Below are 26,311 nucleotides of genomic sequence, written 5' to 3'. Positions count from 1 at the left end.
AAGCAGGCTGGTCGCCGGAATACTCCAGCTAGGAATAATGGAATAGGACTCCGGTTCTATTTTGTTGGTTTTCGGAACTGGGGCCATGATTAAGAGGGACGGCCGGTAGTCTGAGTTCTAGAGCTGTGTTGGCCTTCCTGACTGTGAGGCCCTGCAGGTGCAGGCCAAGGAAGTGTACTCTTCCTTGCTAGCCACTCTCTGCTTCCACTTCCTGTATGCTACTTTTTTGCCCATAAGGTATCCTGGATGACCCTGGTTAGCCATAGGAGCTTCCTGGCCCTTTTGCCCCCTTTCCTCTGCCATGGGATTGTCTTACTGAGCCCAAAAAATGGTATCCTTGAGGAATGACCACCCCTCCTGGACCCCCCAAAGCATCTAGGCTCTTTGTTCCTAGTACCCTGCTAACCAATCCCCTGAGCCTGTTAAAGTCAGCCATTTTAAAGTTTAGCACCTGTGTCCTGCTAGGTATAGTGCCTGCCCTTCTCTGAATTTTATCATTTGGTGATCGCTGTCCCCTAAGTTGCCTTGAATCTGCAGTTCCCCCACCAGGTCATGCCCCTGTGGCCAACACCAAGTCAAGCAAGGCGTTACCCCTGGTGGGACTCCTTACCTTCTGTCTCAGGTGCAGGTCCTGAATACAGGTTAAGAACCTGCATGAGTGGTTAGATCTAGCTGACTGTTCCTCCCAAGATATGTCTGGGTAGTTAAGGTCTCCCATGACTACCATACCTCTAGACTGCACAGCCTCTGAGAGCTGCCTGGAAAATTCCCCATCTACGTCATCCTCCTGGTGCGGAGGTGTGTAGTAGACCCTTACCACCAGGTCCCTGTCCCCTGACCCCCTTGCATCCTAACCCACGAAGTCTCTGCTTATCCGTCCTGTAATCCCAGTTTGATTAGGGAAGATGTGTACTGTTCTTTGACAGAGAGAGCAACACCCTCTCTTTTTTCCCTTCTCTGTCTCTCCTGTACAACCTATAGCCCTCTATTCCTACCACCCAGTCATAAGTAGAGATCCCCCTAGCTTTCAGTTAGACCCACTAGGTCAAAGTTATTGCTCGCAAGCAAGAGTTCTAGATCCTCTTGCTTGTTTCTCATGCTCCTGGCATTTGTATATATACACTTAATTCCCCTGGTGGCTGCCCCGGAACACCCTATACTGCTGTCTAATAGGTTCTTTGATACCCACAAGATCAGCCCAGGTAAGTATCTCATGGTTCAGTGCTGTGTAAATACCTTCGTCCTTGTCCTCCCTTCCCCCCCCCCCCCCCCGACGAACCTAGTTTAGATCAGCCAACTTGAAAGAGAACACATGCTTACCTTTGGGGGAGAGATGAAGCCCATCCCACCCGAGCACATCTCTTGTTCAGAAGTCTGAAAAGCCGAAGCTCATTGTAACACCAGCTCCGAAACTGTAAGTTGACCTCCCTGATGCAGGTTTCATGGCATTGTCCATGTCTGCTCACTGGGAGGACAGAGGAGAAGACCATCTGTGCCCCTGTCTCCTTCAGCTTGGCTCCCAGAACCTTGTAGTCCTTCATGAGGTGATCCAGACTGTTCCCGGCCGCATCGTTAGTGTCCACATGGATTAGGACCATGGGGTAATAATCAGTGGGCCAGATAAGGTCTGGGATCATCTATGTCACATCCTGTATCTGAGCTCCGGGCGGACAGGAGACCTCACGTGTCATGGGATCAGGTCAACAGATGGGCTTCTCTGTTCCCCTCAGGATGGAGTCGCCTATGACAAGCACCCAGCGTCTCTTCTTCCTCTGGGTGTTCTGGCCTCCTCCAGTCTGTGCTGTGCATGGAGTGGCCTCCTCTTCAAGGGTTGCCTCCTCCCCTTCTTCCTCCTCCAATGTTGCCAGGGTCTCATACCTGTTCCCCAGCTGGACTGGGAGAGCTGATACTGCTCTGCTGCGAGCAACCCTGGCTCTGGAGGGAACCTTCTGTCATTCCGTTGTGGAAGGCACCACCCGGGGTGCTTCTCCACTTTGTTTGGCCCTGTGGAGAATGGAAATACCTGTCAGTTTTATCCTCTGCCTCCCTGATCCCCCTCAGCCTGCTAACCTCTGCCTAGAGCTCACTCACCTGCCCCTCCAAGGCCCAAAGAAGGGCACATGTGGGACAGGTGGGGAGACGCCTACTCCCTGGCCTACGGGGCATCCCCCACAAGCAGGGGGGCAGGGTGTTGCCATCCCCCCGTGGGCCACCTCCTCTTCCTTGCCGAAGACTTCCTTCTGGCCCTCCTGCTTGCCCACCGGCACACCCTTACAGAGCATGCAGCTCGGGAGTGCGGCTCCCTGCCGGCTCAATCAGAAAGGATCCAGGGAGCTCCCCCTCTGGATCCTCCTCAGCTGCGCCGGTTCCTCCACCCCACTTACCTTCTAATTAAGATGGACCTCATTTAATCCATCCTTTTGCAATGAAGCATGTTCTCTTGCTATCTCCTGTTTGGATTTGAATACCTTCTGTGTGAGGGGCTTTTGGTTCCCTTTCAAGCTTATTTCTATGCGTCCATGGACCAGGTGCTCCCCTTGGACCACTCTAATTTCTTTGCTTTAATGTTAACATTTTACAAATACATTTTACAAATATCCTGTCATCTTGGGTGGTTTTCCCCTTGACTGATTTCAGTTTCTGCCTGCTTTTGATGCAGTTCACTGTTCTAAGCCACAAAAGTGAAACTGATGTTGTGAAAGGTTACATGGATTAAGTTCAGGGTATTGTGGGTAGTAGTGAAGCTGGAAGTTTTTGCTCAGTTTCACTCTTTTCAACTTCAGATCATTGTTTATTAAGATAGAACAGCTGTCCTTAGACAAGGAAGGTACCATGGCATTGGTTTTTATTGTTGAGCTCTTTTCAGCACCATGAAGACTAGTTATTATATTAAAGGATAAACTTGAATATTCCATTGTTTCCTGGCTAAGCTTCTGGTGTGACTCGATTCACATCTTAGACTAGGCTTACAATTGAAAGTGTTCTTCCTCCTAGGTTTCATAGTTGTCTTCAAAGTGTTTTAAATTATGTCACTTGAAGTAATCAAGTCAAAGTATTGAAATGTATTAAATAATTTACAAAATGAATAAATTACTTTGCATTTATGTAATGCCTCTCATCCAAGAGACTTAATTGTTTTACATTTTGTACTAGTTAACCATTGCCAGGAATAATTCTCACTTCTGTGGGATTGTTTGTATAGTGCAGTGAAGAAGAGAATTTTCAAAGTATTTCAACTCGGACCCAGTAATAGATTATATAAACAGTTGAGTTTTCTACTCCATTTATTCTCAAATCTTTTAATTTTATGAGGATGTAACAAGCTAGCAATAGTAGAACATTGAGGAGGAAAGAGAGAGGCTTAGGAGTTGGAAGAGGCTATTTGGGAGAAATATAAACTAGTATCACAGCAAGGATAATATACAATCCAGAACTGCTGGAGTTGACAAAAGATGCTACTTTTAATTGAAGGCTTTAAAGACTCTTTAGCTATATTGAGATGCCCCTGTTCTCATGCTACCTTAACAAAAAGCCTGTTTCTCTCCTAAATTTTCCCTGGTATATTTACATAAGTCTTTATTTTGTCCTGTTTGGTTAAGATTAGGTAACTGTTTTTAAAATGATGTCTCATCATTGTAAGCCTCATCTAAGTTTTGATTATTGTCTCCTCTTCTACTTCTTTGTTAGTCTCGTGAAGCAGCACTTGCTGCTTTTTACTCCTTGCACTGTTCAGAAGATTTATGGTCTTGTACACACTAATTGTGTGCTTTTGATCTTTATCTGTAGGCCATCCATTTGTGTAGTTCCATCCATGTAGGGGTTTTTTAATATACTATCGCCTTCTCCCATGGAAGGAGCCCTGAAGGAAGTAGATATAGTCAGCATTTCTGTATCCTTTGAGAGAATCCAAATGCTAAGTGTAGCATACCTGTTCTTATACATACAAACTACCTGTTAGCTGATCAAGTTAGTACCTTCTTCCCAGCTGGATGTTGCTTTTAAATACTTGTGGTACTCAAGTTACAGTGCTTGCCTGTGATTGCTGTAGATGGGTCTGGCTGGGTGGGGAAAGTGGAGAGATCTCATTGCCCCTGATCTTGCACCATCAAGGGCAAGACAAGGGGCAATCTGTTTTGCCCAGTGGAGCAGATAATCTGTGCCAGTACATCAAAACAACCAATCCACTTCTTTTGGCGACATACATGGGGCCAGATGGGAAGCACCTGAGAGCGCTGAGGGAGTTGGCTGCTGTGATTACAGAGCTATTGGCCATCATCTCTGAAAAATCATGGCGACCAGGAGAGGTTCTGGAAAAGGGCAGACATAGTGCCATATTTAAGAAAGAGAAGGGGGATCCAGGGAACTACAGACCAGTCAACCTTGCCTCAGTCTTTGAAAAAATCATGGAGCCATATCCTCAGGGAATCCATTTCTAAGCACTTGGAAGAGAAAAAGGTGATTAGGAACAGTTAGCATGGATTCACCAGGGGCAAGTCATGCCTGACCAATCTGATTGCCTTCTATGATGAGGGGACTGGCTCTGTGGATGTGGGGAGACTAGTGGATGTGGCGTACCTTGAATTTTTAGCAAGGCTTTTGATAGTCTCCCACAGCATTCTCACAGGCAAGCTAAAGAAGTACGGGCTGGCTGGATGAATGGATTGTAAGGTGGATAGAAAACTGGCTGGAGCATAGGGCTCAGAGTAGTAGTCAATAGCTCGATGTCTAGTTGGCAGCTGGTATCAAGGGAGTTCCCCAGAGGTTGGTCCTGAACCTGGTTTTGTTCAATGTCTTCATCAGTGACCTGGAAGATGGCATAGAGTGCACCCTCAGCAAGTTTGCAGATGACACCAAGCTGGGGGGAGTAGTAGATGCACTAGAGGGTATGCCTAGGACTCAGTGGCTTAGACAAATTAGAGAATTAGGCCAAAAGAAATCTCAGGAGGTTCAGCAAGGGCAAGTGTTAAGCCCTGCACTTAGGATGGAACATTCTCATTCACAAGTACTGGCTGGGGCTGACTGGCTGGGCAGCAGCTCTGCAGAAAAGGACCTGGGGGTTACAGTGGACAAGAAGCTGAATATGAGCCAACAGTGTGCCTTTCTTGCCAAGAAGGCTAGCCACATACTGGGCTGCAGTGGTAGATGCGTTGCCAGTAGGCCCAGGGAAGTGATTCTTCCCCTCTATTCAGCACTGGTGAGGCCACATCTGGAGAAGTGTGTTCAGTTTTGGGCCCCCCATTACAGAAAGGATGTGGACAAATTGGAAAGAGTCCAGCAGAAGGCAGCAAAAATGGTGAGGGGGCTGGGGGACATGACTTATGAGTAGGGATCCTGGCTTTCCGTTTCCCATGGAAAAACAGAAAAAAACCATGGATTTTCCCTTTTAGAAGAGAAACCCATAGATTTCGCCCTTTTTTAAAGAGCTCTGCAGGCGGCAGAGTTCCAGCCTCCTGGAGCTGTTTGCAAAAGGGGCGGGGAAACCTTCAACCCTGCTGGGAGGGGAAGGAAGGGGGAAGGGCAGGGCCCAGCACACTTACTGGATGTTGCTTCAGGCTCCCTCTTCTTGCTGGAGGGAAGTGGGGTTTGGGGGTTGTGGGGCAGGGCTGGGAGGGAAGCTGACTAGGGGGCTGAGGGAGGTTTGCAGCAAGCCAGGCACTCCAGCTGGGAGGGGATTTGTAGCCTCCCTGCTCTCTGCAGGCATGCTCAACTGGCTGGAAACCCCTGCTGCTCCTGGCCAGCTGCAAACCTCCCCGCTTCCTCAGCCCCTAGCCAGCTTTGGACTCCCTAGCCAGGAGGGGGAATTTGCATTTGACTGGGAGTGGCAGGGTTTTCCAGCCAGCCAAGCACTCTGGTTGGCAGCAGGCAGGCTGCAAACCCTCTCCCGGCTGGAGTGCCTGGCCAGCTGCAAACCCTGGGTCACAAAAGCTGTGCTCCCCACCCTGCTGCCATCTCCTAGACTCTCCAGAGTGCAGCATGTGCAACTGGCGTGGCAGGCCACAGTGGGACCATGCACGAAAGCTGCCTGCTCCTGCAAGTTCCGTGCTGCCCTGGCCACGCTTCCTCTGCATGCATGGGGGTAGTGCACGGCCATCCTGCCCCCACCCCTGACACAGATCTGGGGGGGGGGTATAGGTCCCCAGGAGTGCACGCTGCCACCGGGAGCTGGCCTTGCCTGAGGCTGCAGCAGGCAGCAGCAGGTGGGGAGCTAGCTCCTGCTCCTTTTGTAGCAGCCGCTGCCTTCCACTGGGGACAGGGGCCCGCGGACCTGGGTCCTTGGCCCCGTAGCTCTGGCAGCTGGAGGCCCCCGCCAGCAGGGCTGGGGAGCAGGAGCTGTGGGTGGGGGGCAAGGGGCACAAGCAGGGCTGGGGGGTTGTGAGGGAGTGGAGTGAGGGACACCAGCAGGGATGTGGGGGCATTTAATTTTAACCACAGATTTTGGGATTTTTATCAGAGAATTTGCAATTTTTTTTATCAGAGAATTTGTGATTTTTTTTTTTTTTTTGGTCATGGAAAACCAGGATCCCTGCTTATAAGGAAAGATTGAGGGAACTGGGCTTATTTAGTTTAGAGAAAAGACTGAGGAGGAACTTTAATGGCAGCCTTCAGCTACCTGAAGGGGGTTTGAAAAAGGATAGAGCCAGACTGTTCTTAGTGGTGGCAGATGACAGAACAAGGAACAATAGTCTCAAGTTGCAGCAAGGGAAATTTAGCTTAAATACTGGGGACAATTTTTCCTCCTCAGAGGGTAGTAAAACACACCAGAACAGGTCACCCAGAGGTGGTGCAAGCTCCATCCTTGGCGGCTTTCAAAACCCAGCTAGACAAAGCTTTGGGTGGGATGATCTAGTTGGGGCCGGTCCTGCTTTGAGCTGGGGTTAGACTAGATCACCTCCTGAAGTCTCTTGCAACCCTAACTTTCTCTGATTCTATATTTCTAACCTGAGGATTTGAAAGGGTGGTTTATGGAGAGTCCTTGGGTTAATGATTGCCTGCATATGCAGGGGAATGAATTTGATGACTTGGGAAGGCTCCTTTTGGTCTTACGCTTTTAGGTCTTCAGTGAAGTTTTAATTCTTTCTTTACTGTAGCAGTAACGCATAGATTGTGACCTGTCTGTAATTCAGCTTCACAATAGTTAACAGCATTCAGTAATTATAAAATGCAAAAGGTATGTTCTTTCTGGCAGAGTTCTCAAGCTGATTTTGTTCTGCAGTTCTGAACACTTCAAGGTGTTCTCGTGGCTGTCAAGTTATTAATTTGTTTATGTTCAGTCTATAATGAATTGGGAACTGCATGATTAAGCTTTCTTAAGTTTACACAGCTCTCAAATTCTGCATTGTCATGTCGTGCTCCTGCAGTTACAGACCTATAATGGAGACTTTGTCAGTTCACAAAGCGCATGCATCCTGCTGGCCAAATAGCAGCAAGGGAGAGGCAGCTGTTGCTCAGAGGGGCATCTGGTTGGTGTTTCCTAGTTCCCCTTGTACACACTACTTGGCAGTGTTTGCATGCCTCCAGAAAGAGTCCTTATGACAGCATGTAGTCTTTGTCCCCTGAACTCCTGCACCCTTATATTTATGCTCCCCTTGCTTGTCCTGCTTCAATTCTAGAATGGAAGTTCCTTGAAACATGGACCATACAGACTGAATAAACTTTCTGTATTGTATCCTGTGCCTCTTTGAGTATGGCAAAAATTATAGTGTTAAAGGGCATTTTTACATGTGCTGTGGGATGCGGCTCAGGGTGCTTTAATTAGCAAGCTGTGCTACTTAAGAGCTCCCATGCGTCACTTGTATCAGTGTTGCTGTATGTCCCTGTGCTGAAAAAATGGCAGCGAGGCACTTTGAACTAAAGCTCATCAAATGCTTTTTATTCGAAGCACCCTGCTGCCATTTTCTTCAGTGTGGAGATGCACTGCAACACTAATACATGTGACCTGGAAGGCCGCCGGAGCTTGCCAATTTCAGTGCTCTGGCAGACTTGATTAATTGAGTCTGCTTGGACACACTGGGTTTGCAGCGCATTGGAGCTGGTTCTGTGCACATGTATAGCAAGCCAAAGTGATGTTGTGGCTCTGATGGTCCAGGAATTGAGAAGTTGGGGTTTCTTTGGTTACACAGAAAAGCTCATCTAACTATCCCAGCTATGCAGTTGGTCCAATAAAAAAAGATCACCCAAAGAATCCTTGTTCATTACTTTTTAGCAGCACTTACTGTAGCATCAAATGCCTAGAAGAGTAATTCATTAAAACATCACTACCAAGACTCTGCCTTCCATTGTTTACACCACAGTGAAGTACTTAGATTGCACTTTATTAGCTTTAAATACAAATAACTGGAACTGTGTTAGTCACAAGTGGCCTGAGTGTTTATTTCCTCTTCCTGTTCTTCAGATGGCTCAGATTCTTGCTTTTGTTATATCTTGATCCTCCATTTGTGGTGAGCTGGGTAGCACCACAGAGACTAACTCATTCAGAGAAGCATTAGCTTTTGTAGACGATGTAAACCATCAGATTGTAGGAATATACAGTGAAGTAAGTTGTTGTCTGAAAGTTCATGCGTCTAAACAAGTTAGTCTCTAAACTGCCATCCTGACCTGCCTTCTGCCTTTTCAGACTAACACAGCTCTAACCACCTCCATCTGTGATGTGACCTGAGTACAGTAAAAGACCAAATCTTATCCTGTGAGCCAAGGTGTCAAAGATTCGGTCTTCAGAGCTGCCTCTTCTGCCCTACAGAGCTGCTCCTGAGGCCAGAAATCTGGTAGTGGGATGAGGAGACAGCAGCGTTTAATTGGAACAGTAGAGCTGTGGCAGTTGACTCTGCTGCCAAATGTCCAACTCCATTGGGGACCTCAACAGGCCAAGCCCTTAGTAGTGAGCAGCAGCATCTGGCCTGTGAGGTTGGGAATTTTGGTGCTGGGAGGAGCAGGAGCAGCGATTTTAATGCTGCTGCTGACAGATTGCTGGCCCTACAGGCCAGAAGATATGGCCTGCAGGGCCAAGTGAGTTTGACATGTAGTAAAATTGACCTTGCTAGCAAGAGGAGCTTGAAGGTGAGAAATTCATCTGTTGCTAACTGTGGGCTGTCAGCAGCTGGTCTGAATGAACCAGTGTAGTCGGTAGATAGGACAGTTCCTTTCAGCACTGTCAAAGCATGATACAAAGTAGTTGTGTCCATTTTACACCAGTAGCTATCCTCTCTTCATTACAAGTTTGCACTGGGTGTGGACCCCCACTGTTAACAATCATTAGCTTATAGGTAAGTTACTGTCCAACCAGGCTGGTGATTTAAAACTGCAGATTATCCAGAAAGTCTCAAGCAGAGTTGGGCAGTCTTTGAAACTTCCCGTTCCCTGCTTTTGTGTTAATACCAGCTTATTAGCAAACCTTAGTCTCATTGCCTAATAGAGATGCTAATGCTTTTCTTGTGGAGTATGGCTAAGTTTGGGACTGCTTGATGAGGACAGTGTGCTGGGTTTAACTTGCCACCATTTGAATAGTCTTATCTCACTCTGGGCAAAAGGTGAATTAGATTATTTTTAGACTGACTCAGGATTCACCACCTTACACTGCTGGGTGTTTAGGTTTGTGTAGATTACCTGTATATGATGTGTAGCACCGCCCATTATGGAATGGCTTTCTCTTTCACTTGCTGTTTATGCATGCCCTGTTGTATTCTTGTTCTCAATTTATGATCTTGATGACAGGTCATTGAAATACACACACAGTTCTGTTACTAGTGATAAGTACAGGCAGAATAGTTTCCAATGAATTAGTGCTGGTCCCTGGACAAGGAGAGAAATTTATGCTTTGAATAAAAATAAACAAGTGGTCTCACCGCACTTATCGCAGTACAGAAGCATTTCTATGCAGTTGCATGTGAACACAAGGAATTACTTTATCAGATTGGGCTGTAGTTTCTTTGAGTTGTCCTACCTTTGAATATGGGCAGTAGTTATTTCTTCACTTTCTTTTTATCACTTATAAATTCATTGCCTTCATTTAATCGAATATCCCCCTTTGATAAGAAAAGATTTAAGGCATGCTAATTTAACCTCTTCTGGATCTCTTATTTTGTGTTCTTCTGGAAGGTTTGCTGTCTAAACTGAAATCCTATTTTTTTTTTCCAGTTTCTTCATATGGAAATCTCTTCAGGCTGTTTAATAGGTTTTATCTAGTGGCAAGGCATAATAAAAATTATGTAATGTATGCAGTTAGCTTGGGATAGCTGTCCTTCATTTATGTAACTCATACTGGTAAACGGAACAAATATAACTTATGGTGTGGGCTGTGTTCATCTGTCTTTGTCCTTAATTTTAAGCTTTAAAGCTATTTGATTTGGTGCAATGTTATAGAAATAGATGACAGTATTTGAAAATCATCTAAAAGTTGTTCAAACTTACAGACCCCCTTCTTTCTGCATAAACCTGTTAATAATCTGATCTTCAAACTAGTGTGCAGTTCACATAATGTTAACCTGGCCTTAAGTGCTGCTGTCTAAGCAGCTCTGTCCCACTTTAATGCAAGAAATTATTTTCCCCAAATTGCTTAAACTAAACTGAAGTTGTTTGCTTTCTAATCTTGAAGAAATACCATGTTCTACAACTTCAGTCTTTTTTCCTTTACTTGCTATTGTTGCATGAGACTTCAGCCTACAGTGTACTCTAGATCATTAAAAAAGTTAGTTCAACTTGGTGCTCAAAGTGTGATCTATAAGGTACCTCACTTACTACTTTTCTATGGTAGGGAGAAGCATGGTTCTGTTACTAGGACACAGGTTAGGGATTTGGTTGGTTTGGATTTAATTTTGTGACATTGCCATTGATTTTTATTCAGAGACCTTCAGCAAGTGGCTCCTTCCTCTGTTTGCCTGTAGAATACAGCTAGTATTGCTTGTTTGTAAAACATTTGTTGATCCTTAGTTGACTTGCTACCTAAAGTGTTAAGATATGACTAAGTTGTTGATTTTTTTGGGGGGTTTTTTCAGTTATCAGTATTTATTACCTCTGCTGCCATTCAGGCAGTCACTACCATTGAACTTGACAGTGAAGTGATTTAAAACTTGAAAATACTAGACAGTCAACTATTAAACTCAGTCTGTTCAGTTGTTTGCCTTTTTTTCTCTCCTTATTCAGGGCTGCCTGATATTGAGTGATGAACTGAATCATGCATCACTAGTACTTGGAGCAAGATTATCGGGAGCAACTATTAGAATCTTCAAACACAACAGTGAGTGACGTGATGAGGACTCCACCCTATTACATCCCTGACAAGTCAGACTCTGTCTTTACTGGGCACTTAAAGCCAGGTTGTAGTCCACCTACTGGGAATCTAAGTAGATTTAGGTACCTGGGTGCAATTCTGTTCCACACTGCTGAAGTCCTTGAAAAAACACTTGGGTGGGTCCTTGTGAGATTTGTAACATAGGCATGTTACCCTTAAGATGGTGACTCAAAGTAGATGTGCTTATGCCTCTGTTTCAAGGACTAATACAGGGTAGAATAGAATTGGATACCTAATGAGGGAACAGAATCTGGCCTCTGGTTGCATGAATCTGAATTTCCGCTGGGAAACCCATTGTCAGTAATTAATTAAAGGCTCTGGGAGCTGCTAGCACTGAGGAAATAATGAGGTAGCAAGACCTGGATTGACACTGTTAGTTGCTTTTCTTGATTCACATTCCATGAACAATAATTTTAACTTGTTGACACTCTGTGACAGTAGTGTAAGTAGGGATGGGTAAAAGGAGCATCTGCCCCAGGCACCAGAATTGGCCCCCCAACCCCTACGGTGCCTGCACCTCAGCAGTCCCATCATGCCAGTAACTACAAAACAGTTCCTGGCTGTTGCTACTGCTTTAAGAGCAGCAACAGCACAGCATGGGTAAGACTTGCTGTCCTGTCCTGTTCTGATCCTGCCCCTGTTCTTGGAACCACTTTCCCCTCCACTCCTGCAGGATTTGCCCTGGGTGCCAACTCTATTTGTTATGCCACTGCCCTGTGACTCCCTTCTCCAAAACCAGCAATTGTTGATGGAAGAGGATATGCCTTGGAGCCACTGGTGATGGGAATGGAAGACCCTAGTAAAGAGGAATGGGGGTGCACGGTACATATGTTGGAAGACATATGTGAAGTGGGTATAGAGGTGCTGATAGAGCCCCTGACAAAGGGGGAGATAGTAGAAGGAATTGTAAAGAGTCCCTAAAAAGGGGGCATGAAAAAGTAGTGCATAGGAGCTGTGGGGGAATGTGAGGCTGGGGGGTGGGGATGTGTTGTGTGTGCAACAAGCTGGGCTTTCAAAAACCAAGAGCACAACCCTCACCAGTTCTGTATCTGAACCTGTCTCCTGCCATTCTTGCCACTTCATACAATTGTCTGTCCTCATTTTCCTTTAGTCTCCCCTGCAGTCCTTCTGCCTTCTACTTTGCCCACCTCCTTTTACCCTTTGCTTCTACAAACATCCATATTTTGACTCCTGCTTCCTACTACTCCCTCTTCATTTCCATCTTCAAACACTTTGTCAAACCTTTCTCCACCTCATTCTGTGCCTGCCCTTGCTGTTGGTTTGTGGCCTAATTCTGCCAGACTTGCCTCTAGCCTTTTGCCCTTCTGCTCTTCCCAGCTCCCTTCTTTCACTGCTGTAGACCTTTGGAATCCTTGTCTCCAGGTTCCTTGCTTTAAACTGATCTTTCCATTACTAGTGCACTGAACATCTCCTCTCACCTTTTTTTTTGGTTCATTCTTTTTTTTTGGTTCATTGTGTGTTTGTTTTTTTCCTTTAGTCTTTCCCACTGTTACTTTCCAGAATCACTCTCCTACCTCTACTTTTCATGATCATTTGCTTGTCTCTTTCCTACTGTCCCCCCTCCCCCACTACTTCCTGTTTTCATTCGTGGCACACACTGTCACTTCAACTTTCAAACTGATGACCCCAGCTCCAATGTGCTTCCACCTCTTCAGTTTCTATTTTGGATTGACTTGTACAATATCTATTTACTTTAGCTGTTCTCTCAACTCCATCTGTTATCTGTGTAGAAAGAAAGCACACTGCATAGTCTGACCTTGCTCAACATTACCCCCTCCCTTTGCCTCCTATCCTGTCACTTGCACCATTACTCATTCTGGACTACTGACATCTTACGCTGTTGCTTGGAGCTCTCCATTTCCATGTTGGCTGGCTCCCTGCTGTATTGTGACCCTCTACCCTAACCCTATTTTTGATTCTTATGCTTCCTTCTCATCTTTGCTTCAGTATTTCTACAGGCCTATAACTACCCAGACTTCTTCCACTAAATCTATTCTCTCCATCTCCATTCAACTCTGCTTGATTTCTGGCATAAAGTTTTCAACCCAGCCTCTCAGTTGACCATTTATTTCTTTTCTCAGTCTTGCTTTTCTCCCATTACCATTGAATTAATTTGTATTTCTTTGCCATCATTAAAGACTCTTCTTCCCTCCCTCTCCAGCTCCGAACCTGTTTCTCTCCCCTTTTACTTTCAAGTTACCTGTCTGTTCCTGATGGAGTCATATTAAGCTCATTCAGCACCCAGGATGGTTAAGAGGGAAAAAAGTCTCATCTTCCCAGGATATTTGCACACTGAAGGCAGTTCATACTACTGCTGCTGCTGTACCAGTGTCAGCTTGGACATCAGCTGCCCAGTGGCACAAGCCACCACTGATGCCCTGTTCATTTCCTATTGAGGGCTGTGTCCTGCAGGGGCCCCTGGAACCTCTACTGCCATTCTGCACTGCCCCAGAGACCACTACTACCTTAGCAACAGGAGCATTGTAGGGATGAGAGCCAGACAGCAGCCTGTGGGCTGCCAGTTGAACAGCCCTGATCTGTAGCATCTCTAGGCTACTCTTCAAAATGGAGGGTAATTGTGTCCTTATTTTGGGTTCTATTAGGTCCAGTCATAACAAAGCTCCAGCTACAATGAGTGTATAGTAAAGTGCTGCTTGGTCAAGTGTAACTGTGCTGCTGTTTTTGTGCAGATATGCAAAGCCTGGAGAAGCTGCTCAAAGATGCCATTGTGCATGGACAACCTCGCACACGCAGACCTTGGAAAAAAATCCTTATACTTGTGGAAGGAATATACAGGTGCAGGCTCTTCCCTGTATTGCTTACACTTTAGCTGTCAGGGTTTGGGTTTCATTGCTAAAACATCCAGCAGTTGGTGGCTGATATGAACAATTCCCAACTGTTTCCATTGAAGGAAACCTTTTGTTTTAGACTTATACTACATTTTATCACTTCTCACCTGTTAACTGTTCAAGTGCCCTGCTAGAGCACTTCTCATCTCTAGTGCACTGCACAAATGGTAATTAATCTAATTGAATTTATATATGACATGCCCAGTCTTGGAGCAGAGGTCTTCAAGGGTGTTTTGAACCCTCTCCATTCCTTTCTGGAGATTCTCTGTTAGCGGGCTAATGGGATTAGATGGCAACACACAAAGTTTGCCTACGGGAGTTGGGAGTTCCTGGATGAGTTGTCTTGGCCCTTGGCTTATGATGCCTTCCAGTACAAGAATTAAGTGGTTTTGTTCTCTTGGTGAAGACCCTGACCATGCCTGGTCAGCACTTATGAGGGGAACCAAAAATGTCAACTTGGCAAATAACAACATAAGACCCTTGTTTACGAGGGTGGTGTGAAGGAGCAATGTATTCTCTGTGTGTAAACATTGCTGTATATTTTCCCTTGCATTGTGATATTCTGCCATCCCTACTCCTTTTGAGTCTGCTTGAATTAATTGCCTTGTCCATTGGTGACCCACTGTCAAGGAGATATAAATACTGAGTGCAAATGCAAATCCAGTCTTTCAGCCAGAAAATATTTCATAGAGACATTGTGGTCTTCTGGGAGAGTTTAAATGATATTCTGATAGCTGTTCAAAGGAAGAGAGGAGAAAAAAAATTAAGCCATTTTACAATTTTCAAAAGGGCCCCCAGCTACTAAATCCATTTACAGCTGAATTGAACTTGACTTGCTCTCTGCTTTTTCAACAGTATGGAAGGATCCATAGTCCGCCTGCCTGAAGTTATTGCTCTTAAGAAGAAGTACAAGTCATATTTGTATCTGGACGAGGCTCACAGTATAGGTGCTCTGGGTCCCACTGGACGAGGTGTGGTGGAATACTTTGGACTTAATCCTGGAGATGTGGATATTATGATGGGAACATTCACCAAGAGCTTTGGAGGTGCTGGAGGTTACATTGGAGGCAAGAAGGTAAGTATGAGACTGTGGTAGGAACTGAGTTGTTCCTTTGTGTTCGTGAATGTGGATGACCTGACTGCTATGGGAAGTGGGAACTTGTTTAGGTAGCTTTTAGCTGAAATCTTGCCAAGCTCTGTAACAGGAGACCTTGATAAAAACATTCACAGTTGACCTGTTTTTGAGTTCTTCTGGTTAGTACTTGGTTCCCAATTTATGCACCTTTCGGTGAGATGAAAGTTGGTGGGAGGTGGAAGTGCTAAGTCCAGGAGATGTGCCCCTAATTTAATTTCTCAAATATTTCCTTGAATCTTATGGATTTCCATCTTCTTCCACCAGAGGATTCTAGTTCTAATTAAACTCTGAAGAGGCCTAGAAAGTATTCTGTTGTATCTATTCATAGAATCATAGGACTGGAAGGGACCCCAAAGGATCACTGAGTTCAGCCCCCTGCATGAGCGAGAAAGACATCTGAGGTCAGGTGACCCCAGCCAGGTGACTGTCTAGTTTTCTCTTGAAAACCTCTAGGGTAGATGATTCCACCAGCCCTGGGCTGCAGCCTATCTGCTGGTGTGTCCGTACAACCCCATCTTGGTGTTGCCTGCAAACTTGGCCAGTGGGCTCTTCACCCCCTCATCCAGGTTGTTGATAAAGATATTGAACAGCACTGCGCCAAGTACTGACTCCTGGAGTACGCCGCTGCCCACATCTCACCAGGACTACATCGATCCATTCATTTGGACTCTGTGCATCCTGCCCCACAACCAGTTTCGCACCCATTTGATGGTCCTGCAGTTGAGCCTGATATCTTCCAGTTTTCTGATCAGTACCTCATGGGATACCAGGTCAAAGGCTTTCTGGAAGTTGAGGTATATGATGTCAACTGCTTTTCTCTCATCCTGTTCTATCAGGATTTTTCTTTTTGCCAAGGCCTTTCCTCCATTTGCTCATTGGACCTTCCAAGGACATTATTTTCTATGGGGGAAATCTTGCTGTAGAGTCCCAAGAAACCTGTAGGGCATGAACAGGTACAACACTTCTCTTCTTTGGATTTTATTGAGTGCATTCTTCCAGATGTCAGGCATTTGTCTCCTGGACTGGAATTCTACTACTTGGTCACTGTTAAATCACAACTTTAGTTGTATGCCATCTGCAACCAGTTCATCCACACGTGGCCCTGTTGCACTCTCTGGCTTGTTGCCAGGATGGCTAGCTCCTTATTCCCTCTTTCTGTGCAATTCTTTCTAGCCTGTCAGCTTTTTAACCAACATACTCTGGATGACCTCTCTCAGACCACTCAAGTTCCACTTCTACTAGGTAGGAGTGCACTTTCAACAAATACGTTTCTTTTGTTCTTAGCCCTCACCAAAGGGCATAGAAAATAAACTTTGCCAGCTTCTCACATGCTGGGAGGAAATTCTTCTGTTGGTTTCATCTGTGTAGTCCCATTTTTATTTTATGGTTGTGGAGGGTAGAATATGTGCCTGCTTCTGCAGGCATGTTTACTGTAGTGATCTTTAGGAGAAACTGTTTATAACAGGTTTGTCCAACATACAGCTCATGGGCCGCCATACGGTCTGCCAAGCCATTTTATGTGACCTGAGGCACCTGCTCCACAGGAGTGGCAAGGCGGGCAGGGCCGGCCTGCAGGCCCCAGCTGGCAGCGAGGGGAGGGGAGCATCTTACCTGTGCCGGGCCAGGCTCATCACGTGAGCCAGGTCCTGCCGCCACTGCCCCAAGGGCTGCGTGGCGCGGAGTTGCCCCAGCTGCGCCTGATTGAACAATCTGGGGACAGCGCCTGAACTACTTCTCTGGCTCTGCCCCTTGCCCCCAGCACGTGGCTGGGGGAGCTGCAGCATGGCCCACACCCTGCCCACATGCATGGTGGACAAGAGGCACAGGTAAGTTCCTGCGCGGAGCTGGGGGCATCTCAGGGCCAGGCCGGGGCTGCAGGGCGCATGGTTGCTGGAGCCAGGCTGGGCGGGAGGCAGGAGGAGCCTGACCCAGAGGCATTCTATGTCCAGCCACAACTGGGGATCCTAATGGCCCAGCCCTTATTAAAAGTCGGAGCTGCTGGTCTGGTACACCGTGAGGCCTACACTAGATGCGCTTTGCTCAAAAGCAGGCTACCAGCAATTGAATCACTGGAATCTTAGGAGGGTGAGAGGTTGCATGCAGGTCCCTTGACACTTTGGTGGGCGAGTGCTGCCTGTATTTGTGTTGGGTGTGGGTGCAGGGGCAGCATTGGGGTGAAAAGGTCAACAAGGAGTGCATGTGTGGGGGGATTCATAGTGATGTGGGGGGGGCTGGGAGTGGGTATAGGGATGAATGTAGGGAAGGGTATAGGGAGCGTGTGGGGGGGAGGGGTGAAGAGGGTGTGTTGGGAAAACCTGTAGAAATGAGTAGGGAGGTGTGAAGGAAGTACATCTTTGGATGGGCTTCCCTAGCGGTCAGGGTTCATGTTGCCATCAATCTCTGTGTAGAAAAGGGGAATTTTATTTTAAGACTGGATGATGCTGACAAACCCTTCTGATGTTGCTATTTAAATTATGGTCAACATTTAAAACTAGGGTTTTATTATGTAACCTTTAGTCATAACTAGTTATTAATTCAATAAAAGTAAATCTTCTTGAAGATTATTCTCAAAAATGCCCATATTTTGTTGCTTTGATTAGTTTCCACTCTGGCTGATATATTTTCCACGTTTGATTTGTCGACTTGCATTATGCTTCTTTCATTCATTGAGAAGTGAGTAAAAGTGAAAGTGTTTATTTTAGTTATTCTTGCTTTTATATAGTTTTTATTTTGGATTTTAAACCACATTTCCAGACCCATTTCCTTGTCACTTCCTGCAGCTTCATTGGTGTCAAAGGTCACATGATATCACTTCCTGATGTGATATCACTTCCTGTGAGGTCTTTGAATATGGCTCGCCAGCCCACTGGTGATAAAAAGTTTGTGATCTGGCCCCACATTCAAAAAGGTTGGACACCCCTGGTTTAGAAGAACGTTTTAATGATGAGTAACTTCATTTTAGATCTGATGCACTCACCTCCCATGTGACCTCATTCATTTCCTAGCTAAAGTAGTAGGTGCACTGAAGTGGCAAGTTCACAAGAGGGAGGTAGAAAGGGACTTGTAGAATCTTTAAATTTATACCTGCGGCCATTATTTATGCTGCACTGAAACAGGAGCAGGGGATTGTAACAGAGCATGGGGCACTCTGTTACTAGCAGCTGTCTCCAGTGCCAATTAAGTAGAGTTGCCTGATTGGGAGCAGGGCCCAGCTGTGTGCTAAGAGCTGAGCCCTGAGCTGCAGAGGCAGCAGGGATACTAGATCAAAAGCCTTTTGGAAGTCTAGGTATATAATGTTGACCTTCTTTCCTGTGTCCAGGTGGTGAGTGACCTGTTCATAGGAGGAGGAGATGAAATTGGTAAGACAAGACTTACCCTCGACAAAGCCATGCTGGCTGTCGTTCAGAATCTTACCCTCAACGAGCTTATTGCATATAAATTCTTTTAAATAGATTTTCTAGGATTTTCCTTGGTATGGAGGTTAAGGTGATTGGCCTGTAGTTGCCTGGGTCCTCCCATTTCCCTCCTTGAAGATGGGCACATTGTTGGCCCTCTTCCAGTCATTAGGGATCTCCCCTGTGTGCCATGATTTCTAAAAGAGTTTTGCCAGGGGTTCTGCAGTGATCTCAGCCGGCTCCATCAGCACTCTTAGGTGAAGTCCATCTGGTCCTGCTACCTTAAATGTCTAGCTCTTCTAGTTGGTTTTGCACCAGCTCAGCATCTGCAGTGGGAAGGCTGTCATTCCCACCATACCCCCTGTGATCCTTATCTTGCTTGTGCTTCCTCTTGGTCTGGTGAAATACTGAAGCAAAGTGGGCATTCAGGAGTTCATTTTTTTTCCTGAGTGTCCATTACCTGCTGTCCTGAGGTGCTAAGCAGGGGCTCCACACTTCTGTTTGTTTTCCTTCTGCTCCCTACATACCTAAAGAAGGACTTTCTATTGTCCTTGACTCCTTTGGCTAACTTAAACTCAGTCACTGCCTTAGCTTTCCTAATCATTTCCCTACAAGTGCAGACCACTGTTGTATAGTCCTCCTTGAGGACTGTCCGTAGCTTCCACTGTGTGTATGTCTCTTTTTTTCTTTTTCAAGAGGACTGCAATGTCCCTATTGAGCCAGGAGGGCTTGGCAGCCCTCCTGCTACCTTTCTTCTTCATGGGAATAGTTTTCTTCTGTGCTTTGAGGATCGTTTCCTTGAGGAATAACTGTTCTTTGTGCACCCCCTTCGCCTTCCGTCCCTGGTCCCACATTTCCTTCCCTACTAATGCCCTGAGCCTATTAAAGTCAGCGTTTTTGAAGTTCAGGATTTTAGTCCTGCTAATTGACTTGTCAGCCTTGCAGTGGACAATAAACCTGTCTCCCAGGCTACCCTCAATGTTCCAGCCACACACAAGCTCATCTCCTTTCTCCAAGACCAAGTCTGGGAGAGCGGTACCTCTGGTTGGCCCTTGCACTGCTTGGCTCAGAAAAAGCTCCTTGATTTGATTATTTTTTTTATAGTTAAGAAGATGCATGGCCAATCTGACCTAGCCGAGTTCTTCCCAATCTCTGTCCAAGTAATTGAAGTTGCTTGCGATAACCAAGTCCCTTGTACGCACGGCTTCTGCCGGTTCTTGAGAGAACTCCAGGTCAAGCTTCTCCCCTTGGTTTGGTGGCCTGTAATAAATGCCCACAGTTAGGTCTCCTCTCTTTCCCCTTGCACCCTCCCCCCAACCTTGACCCAGAGGGTGTCAAGCTGCTTCTCTTTGTGGCCAATGTCAGCCTCCAGGGAAGTGTACTGCTCTCTCACATAGAGAGCTCCCCCTCTGCCTTTTTTTCCTGCATGTTCCCTTCTGAGCAGGGCGTTAGCCCTCTACGACTACGCTCCAGTCATGTGAGGAGTCCCACTAGGTCTCTGTGATCCATACCTGGTCATATTGCCCATTAGAGAGCAGGAATGCTGGCTAGCTCCTGCTTGTTCCCCATGCTTGTGGCATTGGTGTACAGGCAGCTGAGGCCTCCAGCTGACACCCTCCATTTCCTGAGATGCTGTGGGAGAACCGTTCTGCTAGCATTTTCAAAACCAGTTATCTTAGTGTCCTCCACATGAGAGCTTTCCTGTGTGTCCATCCCCAGATGTGCTCTGCTTGGAATTTCCCTGTCCCCCGGCAAAGTCAGTAGAGGCACTTACAGGCCTTGCTTCTTTTGTACCTCTCCAACATTGCAATAATTTCTTGAAACAACATGTCTGAAATTATTTCAGCTGTACACAAGGCATTTTGTTTCAGTCTAGTGCTGTGACTCACAGCTGAGTAAGTCAGTTTGAATTAAAGGTTTGACTTGAATAAATACTCACCTCGCCCAGCAACAGAGTAGAACACACAGGAATGGCTTACCTGTTGTCAATAGTTTAATTGTATTTGATGGTAGTAACTGAATGTCTTAAGTACTTGTTTGAACAGCCCAATCCATTCTATTTAGCTTTTGAATGGTGTGCATCTGTATGAGAGACATTTTGCAATCACTTTATGAGAGTGGTTGTCACTGAAGCCTGCTTCTTTAAAGCTCTGATTCTAGGATGATGATATGACTGTCTCTTATATTTTGTCAGGAGCTGATTGATTATCTCCGCACATATTCTCATAGCGCAGTGTATGCTACATCATTGTCGCCACCTGTTGTGGAGCAAATCATCACCTCCATGAAGTGTATTATGGGTGAAGATGGCACAACTTTTGGTGAGTCTTTCTTGTTGGAGAAATACTTGCAACCTGGGGTTGAAGAGCATTCTGTATGTGCAGAAAATGTAACCCTTTATAGCCATGGCACACAGTAATTATGAAAGCTTACTACTGGATGATTTAGTGTTACTCTGGTAAACTACATCCCTGACTCAGAGCAAGCTAATTATTTACTTGACATTTTATAGTATTGCTGCTTTCCAGTATTGCTCAGCCTAGTTATCTTGTAGGATAGTCCCAGCTATGTAAGGTCATGTTAACCTTGCATACAAAACTGACATTTTATATTGAATTTTTTTTCTGTATTTGTTTTTGTTTTGTAATCTCTTCCTTACTACTCATGTTACACATGTACGTTACACTGTAAGTGCTGTTTTCAGGAGGTTTCCAAGACACAGGGCTGTAAGAGTAAGCAGTCCTGCTTTAACTGTAGATACCATAAAGTGTGGTTCTTGGAGACTCACTTTGGAAAGAAATAGGGAAGAACAGTTTTAAAACCATTTCTCAGTTTCAGAACTGAAGTACGTTTTCCTTGAAAGCTGCCTGCCGACATGTCAACAGAGAGCGTTCAGCCATTCTTCCATCCTGTCAGCTTTTTCCTCTCCTTTACAAAGAGAGCAATTTGAAGGGAAGCTTGACAGCATATATGAATGTTCTGGGAGACTTGTCTCCTCCCTCGAAGCGCTCTACTTCTACACCTAGGCATTTTTAAGCAGGTCACTCAAAAATGCTGATTCTGAGTTGGCCCATTGATTGGAAATATGTAGCAGCTGCTGTAGTAGAATATTCTCCGTTGCAGATGGAGATTATTGTTTAGATCTAGAGGCTTTATGTGGATGGTTTTTATGCAGCCCTCTTCATTGTGTACCAACAAGGGGTGTCAAGAGAGTTTATTCAGAATGGGTATGATGATTAGTAATCCAGACACCACCTTTTGAGTTCTAATAAAAATACAAATCTATCTGACTCCTGGTATTTTCAGCTTCAGCCACAAGGTGGTGGTAGGTATTGAAGAATTTGCCTGATCTGGAACATCAAGTGAAAGTAATCATTTTTGAGTGATAGAAAAGCATGTAGTGAACTCATAACTGTTTCTGTGTTAAAACAGGATTGATCCAACTTCTTTGCATTATTTTAAAGTTAAGACAGTGCTGATGATTGTTCCTAGTATACGTTCTTTTGAGGAGGAATTGGTAATTGTTAAGACCAAACTTGCCAGGCAATTCTATCTATGGCCACCCTAGTTTGAGGGCTTTGTCTGGTTTTCCAGATGGGTGACCTGAGCATTGTGCCTAGAATCCTTCCCCAGCCTTCTAAAGTAGATGTCCATAGGTTGTTACTATGGGAAGTAAAGCTATGGCAGAGATGGGTCTTTCAGCCTGCCCTAGTGATGGCTAGGTCTGAGTTGCTTTTGATTCAACCTTTGTCAGCAACTCGTCTAATTGATTTCCTCAGGCATTGCTTTTGTTGGGCCACTGCCAATATTATGTGCTGTGCATAGTGAAGTGATGAGTGAAGAAAGTGTAACTGATTGCAAGCTGCAAATAAATGGGGCAAGGCTAATGTTTCCATAGTTTTCTTAAGTGTCATTTAGAAATGCTGGAATTTCTAGTAGCTTTTCTGTTTAGTCAAAGAGGTGTTCTCGGTCTCTGTTATCCTACAGCAGTCATCAAAGCTTGGTGTTGCAAGCTTTCCTTTTGGGGGTGTTTTTTTTTTGGTGTTCCTCAGATGTGCTGGACTTGACAGCTGAAATCCGGTGTGTGTGGGCTCCCGTGCAGTGGTTTTCACACTTCCATGATAAGTCATCAGGGGATCTACTGAGCGATTAGGGTTAATGGCAGAGCAGGCCAGGAAGCAGTGTATCTCTTGTAACCTAGTTGTGTTCCCCTCCTCACCCCCATCCCTCTAATGTTAGTCCCTCACTCAGGCAATATGTGTTTCCCTACCGGCTTTGTCATCTTTCTTGGATTCACAGTTCTAAACATCTACTAATAAAAGTTCTAGGGCTGCATCCATTGACTCCATGTCAGTCTGTAGGAAATGGGGGGGGGGGGACAGTCATGGCAGAAGTGATATAAAAATGAGTTTTGTGTGGGATATTCTCTCTTTTGAAAGCATCTTCTCCAATTTGCTTTCAGTGGGTGCATCAGTTGTCAACACTAACATGATCCAAGGTTGGGAATTAAGTATTTATGTCTTTGTATTGTTTTCAAGCTGCTGTTGCTTTGTAGTCTTGTTTGGTGGAAGAAGTTCATTTAAAACCTCTTTGCATGGATTAAACTGCTCCTTACTGTGACCTTGTAAAATGCTTGTCCTGTTAGGGACTGTTGCTGAGTCACAGGGATTAAGAAGGCATTCAGGGTATAGGTAGAGTAGAATATGTAAGGCATAGCCATAAGGAGTGAGTGCGAATGGTAACTGTCAGGGAAAAGGTATAATTAAATGAAGGAGTATGTTGAGCTGTTGCTGTTTGTTTCTGAAATGGAGTAGAAGCTAATGCTAAGATTACAAACAAACATCCCATTTGTTTTAGGAGAAATTGCTTTCTCCCAGGACAGTCATTCAGGCATCCACGTCCATTGTCCTGGGACCATGTTAAAAAAGTTCATGGGATCAGCAGTGCTAAATTTGTCCTGGGACACTGCAAAGCAAATCTGAATGGCTGTCCTAGGATTGCGTCATTGAATCGATGCCAGAACTGTGGCGTGCATTCAGCTACTTGCTCAACTCTGATTTGGAGGGGTTTGTACATGCCTGTCCTGAGACTTTTTTTCTGTTCTAAGACAAATGAGCATCTGTTCCTGGCTATAAAACAAACATCCCCTCCCCAGTCCTGAAGTAGCAAAGACAAATTTTATAGGTTCAGGAAACTGAGGCATGTCATGACTGCCAAGGCCCAGAGGAAGCTGATAGTTGCTCTTAGATACTAGATTTATTGGTGCCCAATCCTGTGCTTTCTGCATGAGTTACTCCAAGGTGCCACCTTACCCTGCTGTGTAATTTGAGGTATGATAAAGCTTTGCATTCCAAGAGTGATTATTACAGCCTCTGACTTAGTCATTTGCCTGCACCTGCTCCACATGCATGATCTTAAAAGCTGTCATCTTCTGACATCCAGATTCTTTGTGGAAACTTATTATGAGATCAGAATGGTGACCCTGGAGTGAGAAACAAACTATAGGACTAGATTTCTCTCCCACAACCAGTACTTTCTCCTCCCCCTACGACCTTTATTTTCAAATATTGGTATCTGATATCTAACAGAAGCAACTTTTTTTAAATGGGTATTTCTGAATTCATGATGTACCTGGAATCACCAGACTTGCAACACGAGATGGGGACTGCACTGTGTAACTGTATATGTAGCTGAGTAACCATATATTATTACTAAATAGTCTCCTGACATCTCTTCAGTTAAACTGCCGTAAACCAAACGGTGTCAATAAACAGGCAGCAGGGGTAATACGTGTGCCATACATAACAGCATGGTCACTTATGGAACACAGTGAGGAGGCTAATAAGCTGGTTTTTGACCTAATTGGGTGATGGCACATAAATATGTAGATTGCATTAGAACGTGAGTTGCATTGAGATTTTTGGTTTTTTTCATTGGCTGTTTAAATTTAATGTCAGTCCTGGGTATTACTTTCCTAATAGTTGCCTTTGTGACTCTAAAAATGTAATCGAGGCAAAATTTGTGTGTCGTCAGTGAAAAAGACTGCCCTAGATGGGTAGGCTTCAAAAACTGGCTCTTCTGACTGCCATACTGATGACTGGGCCATGTTTTCCATTCTTAGCGAGGTGCTGCTTCTGTTACTGCACTTCATACAGTGCTTCTCAAATCGCTTGCTCTAGAGTCCACCAGTCCCACTTATTGAGTTACTTTCCATACGCATAACTAGCTAAAGAAACCAGTTTTGAGATCTTCAGATGCAGTGCATGAGTTTTTTTTCCTGAGCTTTAAAGGTTTCTGCAGAAGCAACAGTAGCCAAGAATGAAAGATTTCAGATATGCTGGATGCACTGTCCTCTGGGAATGGAGCCTCTAACCACAATCCTCTTACTGGACTTGGCATGATGTAGAAAAAATGAGGGAAGAAAAAAATGGCTTCTTTCCACAAGACCAAGCACTGGTTTTGAGATTCTAACGCTCCCAGTCAGAACCCTGTCAAAGGAATTGCAAGTGGTTGGCATTGAAGGCATGTCTCAGTTGTTCAGTCTCTGCATCTTTCCCCCCTCCTTTCTGTCCTCAACAGAGAAAGAGGAATCTCTGGCTATCGTGGTGGCTCTGTCCACATGTGGTTTAGAGATGTCAAATAAAGGAAATAAAGCACAACATAAAACAACAATTTGCTTTTTTTACAGCTCAAAACTTATGTACACAAGATGGCCAAATGCTTCCTGGAGTCCTAATTAAAAACTAATGAATGCAACCATTAGAGACAGCAGGCAGAGGAAGCAGTCCCATGGTGTGAGGGGACTGCGCTTCTAGCCAGTTAAAACTTGCCAGCTTTTACTTGTCCTGGGCAGTAATTTGAGTACAAAACTTGCTCATTCTTACTAAAAGTGGAAGATGATAAAAACTAGAAATAAATCCCTGATGTTCCCTGGCTGGGGAGTGGGAAAAACAGATTTTGCAAAGCTAAGAAGCTGATTGGAGTAACACAAGTGATAGGATGGGTGCCTTTTCCTGTAATAAAAAACTGTCTCTGGCTGTGGCATGCTCCTGAAGTGGGATAAAGGGCTCTGTTCATGGTTATCAATAAAGCAATGAGATTAATTTTGTTTTCATGTGGGATCTGATAATGTCAAATCTTGGAGCACAGCAGTGTTTGGTGTGCTTGGTAATTGGGTATGGCACCTTCCAGGAAAATCTAGGAAGTGCCATGGATAATTTAAGAGTGTTTTTCTTCCTTGACCATTTGGCTGTTAAGCCCTGATAGGTGTACTCTTACTTCAGTAGCCCAGTACCAAGGTTCCACAACACCAGCAGAGAATATGATGCCAGAGGTATCCTTCAGACTGAAATGAACCTGGGCGGTTAACATGAGGCATAGTTTCATAGATTCATAGTTTCTAGGGTCAGAAGGGACTTGAGCAGATCACTGATTCCAACCCCCTGCCATGGCAGGAAAGAGTACTGGGGTCAAACAACCCCAGCAAGGTGTACATCTAGCCTTGTCTTAGAGACCACCGGAGTAGGAGCCAACACCACTTCTCTTGGAAGTTGGTTCCAGATCCTAGCCACCCTGACAGTGAAGTAGCGCCTCCTGATATCTAGCCTAAATCTACCCTCTGCCAGCT

General features: G+C 45.2%; 1 protein-coding gene across 2 annotated transcripts in view; it reads left to right on the top strand.

Moving 5' to 3' along the window:
• SPTLC2 (serine palmitoyltransferase long chain base subunit 2) overlaps positions 1–26,311 on the top strand; it is a 117,899-nt gene that overhangs the window by 36,425 nt on the left and 55,163 nt on the right. For both annotated transcript variants that reach the window (XM_019552201.1, XM_019552200.1), the window contains exons 6-9: positions 11,137–11,230; positions 13,996–14,101; positions 15,010–15,229; positions 20,879–21,005. In XM_019552201.1, coding sequence (XP_019407746.1) covers positions 11,137–11,230; positions 13,996–14,101; positions 15,010–15,229; positions 20,879–21,005 — 547 coding nt within the window. The remainder of the gene's footprint in view (positions 1–11,136; positions 11,231–13,995; positions 14,102–15,009; positions 15,230–20,878; positions 21,006–26,311) is intronic.

Source organism: Crocodylus porosus, unplaced genomic scaffold (genome assembly GCF_001723895.1).
Source record: "Crocodylus porosus isolate Cpor-Errol unplaced genomic scaffold, CroPor_comp1, whole genome shotgun sequence".
NCBI lineage: Eukaryota > Metazoa > Chordata > Crocodylia > Crocodylidae > Crocodylus > Crocodylus porosus.
This window is presented reverse-complemented; position numbering and strand designations above follow the sequence as displayed.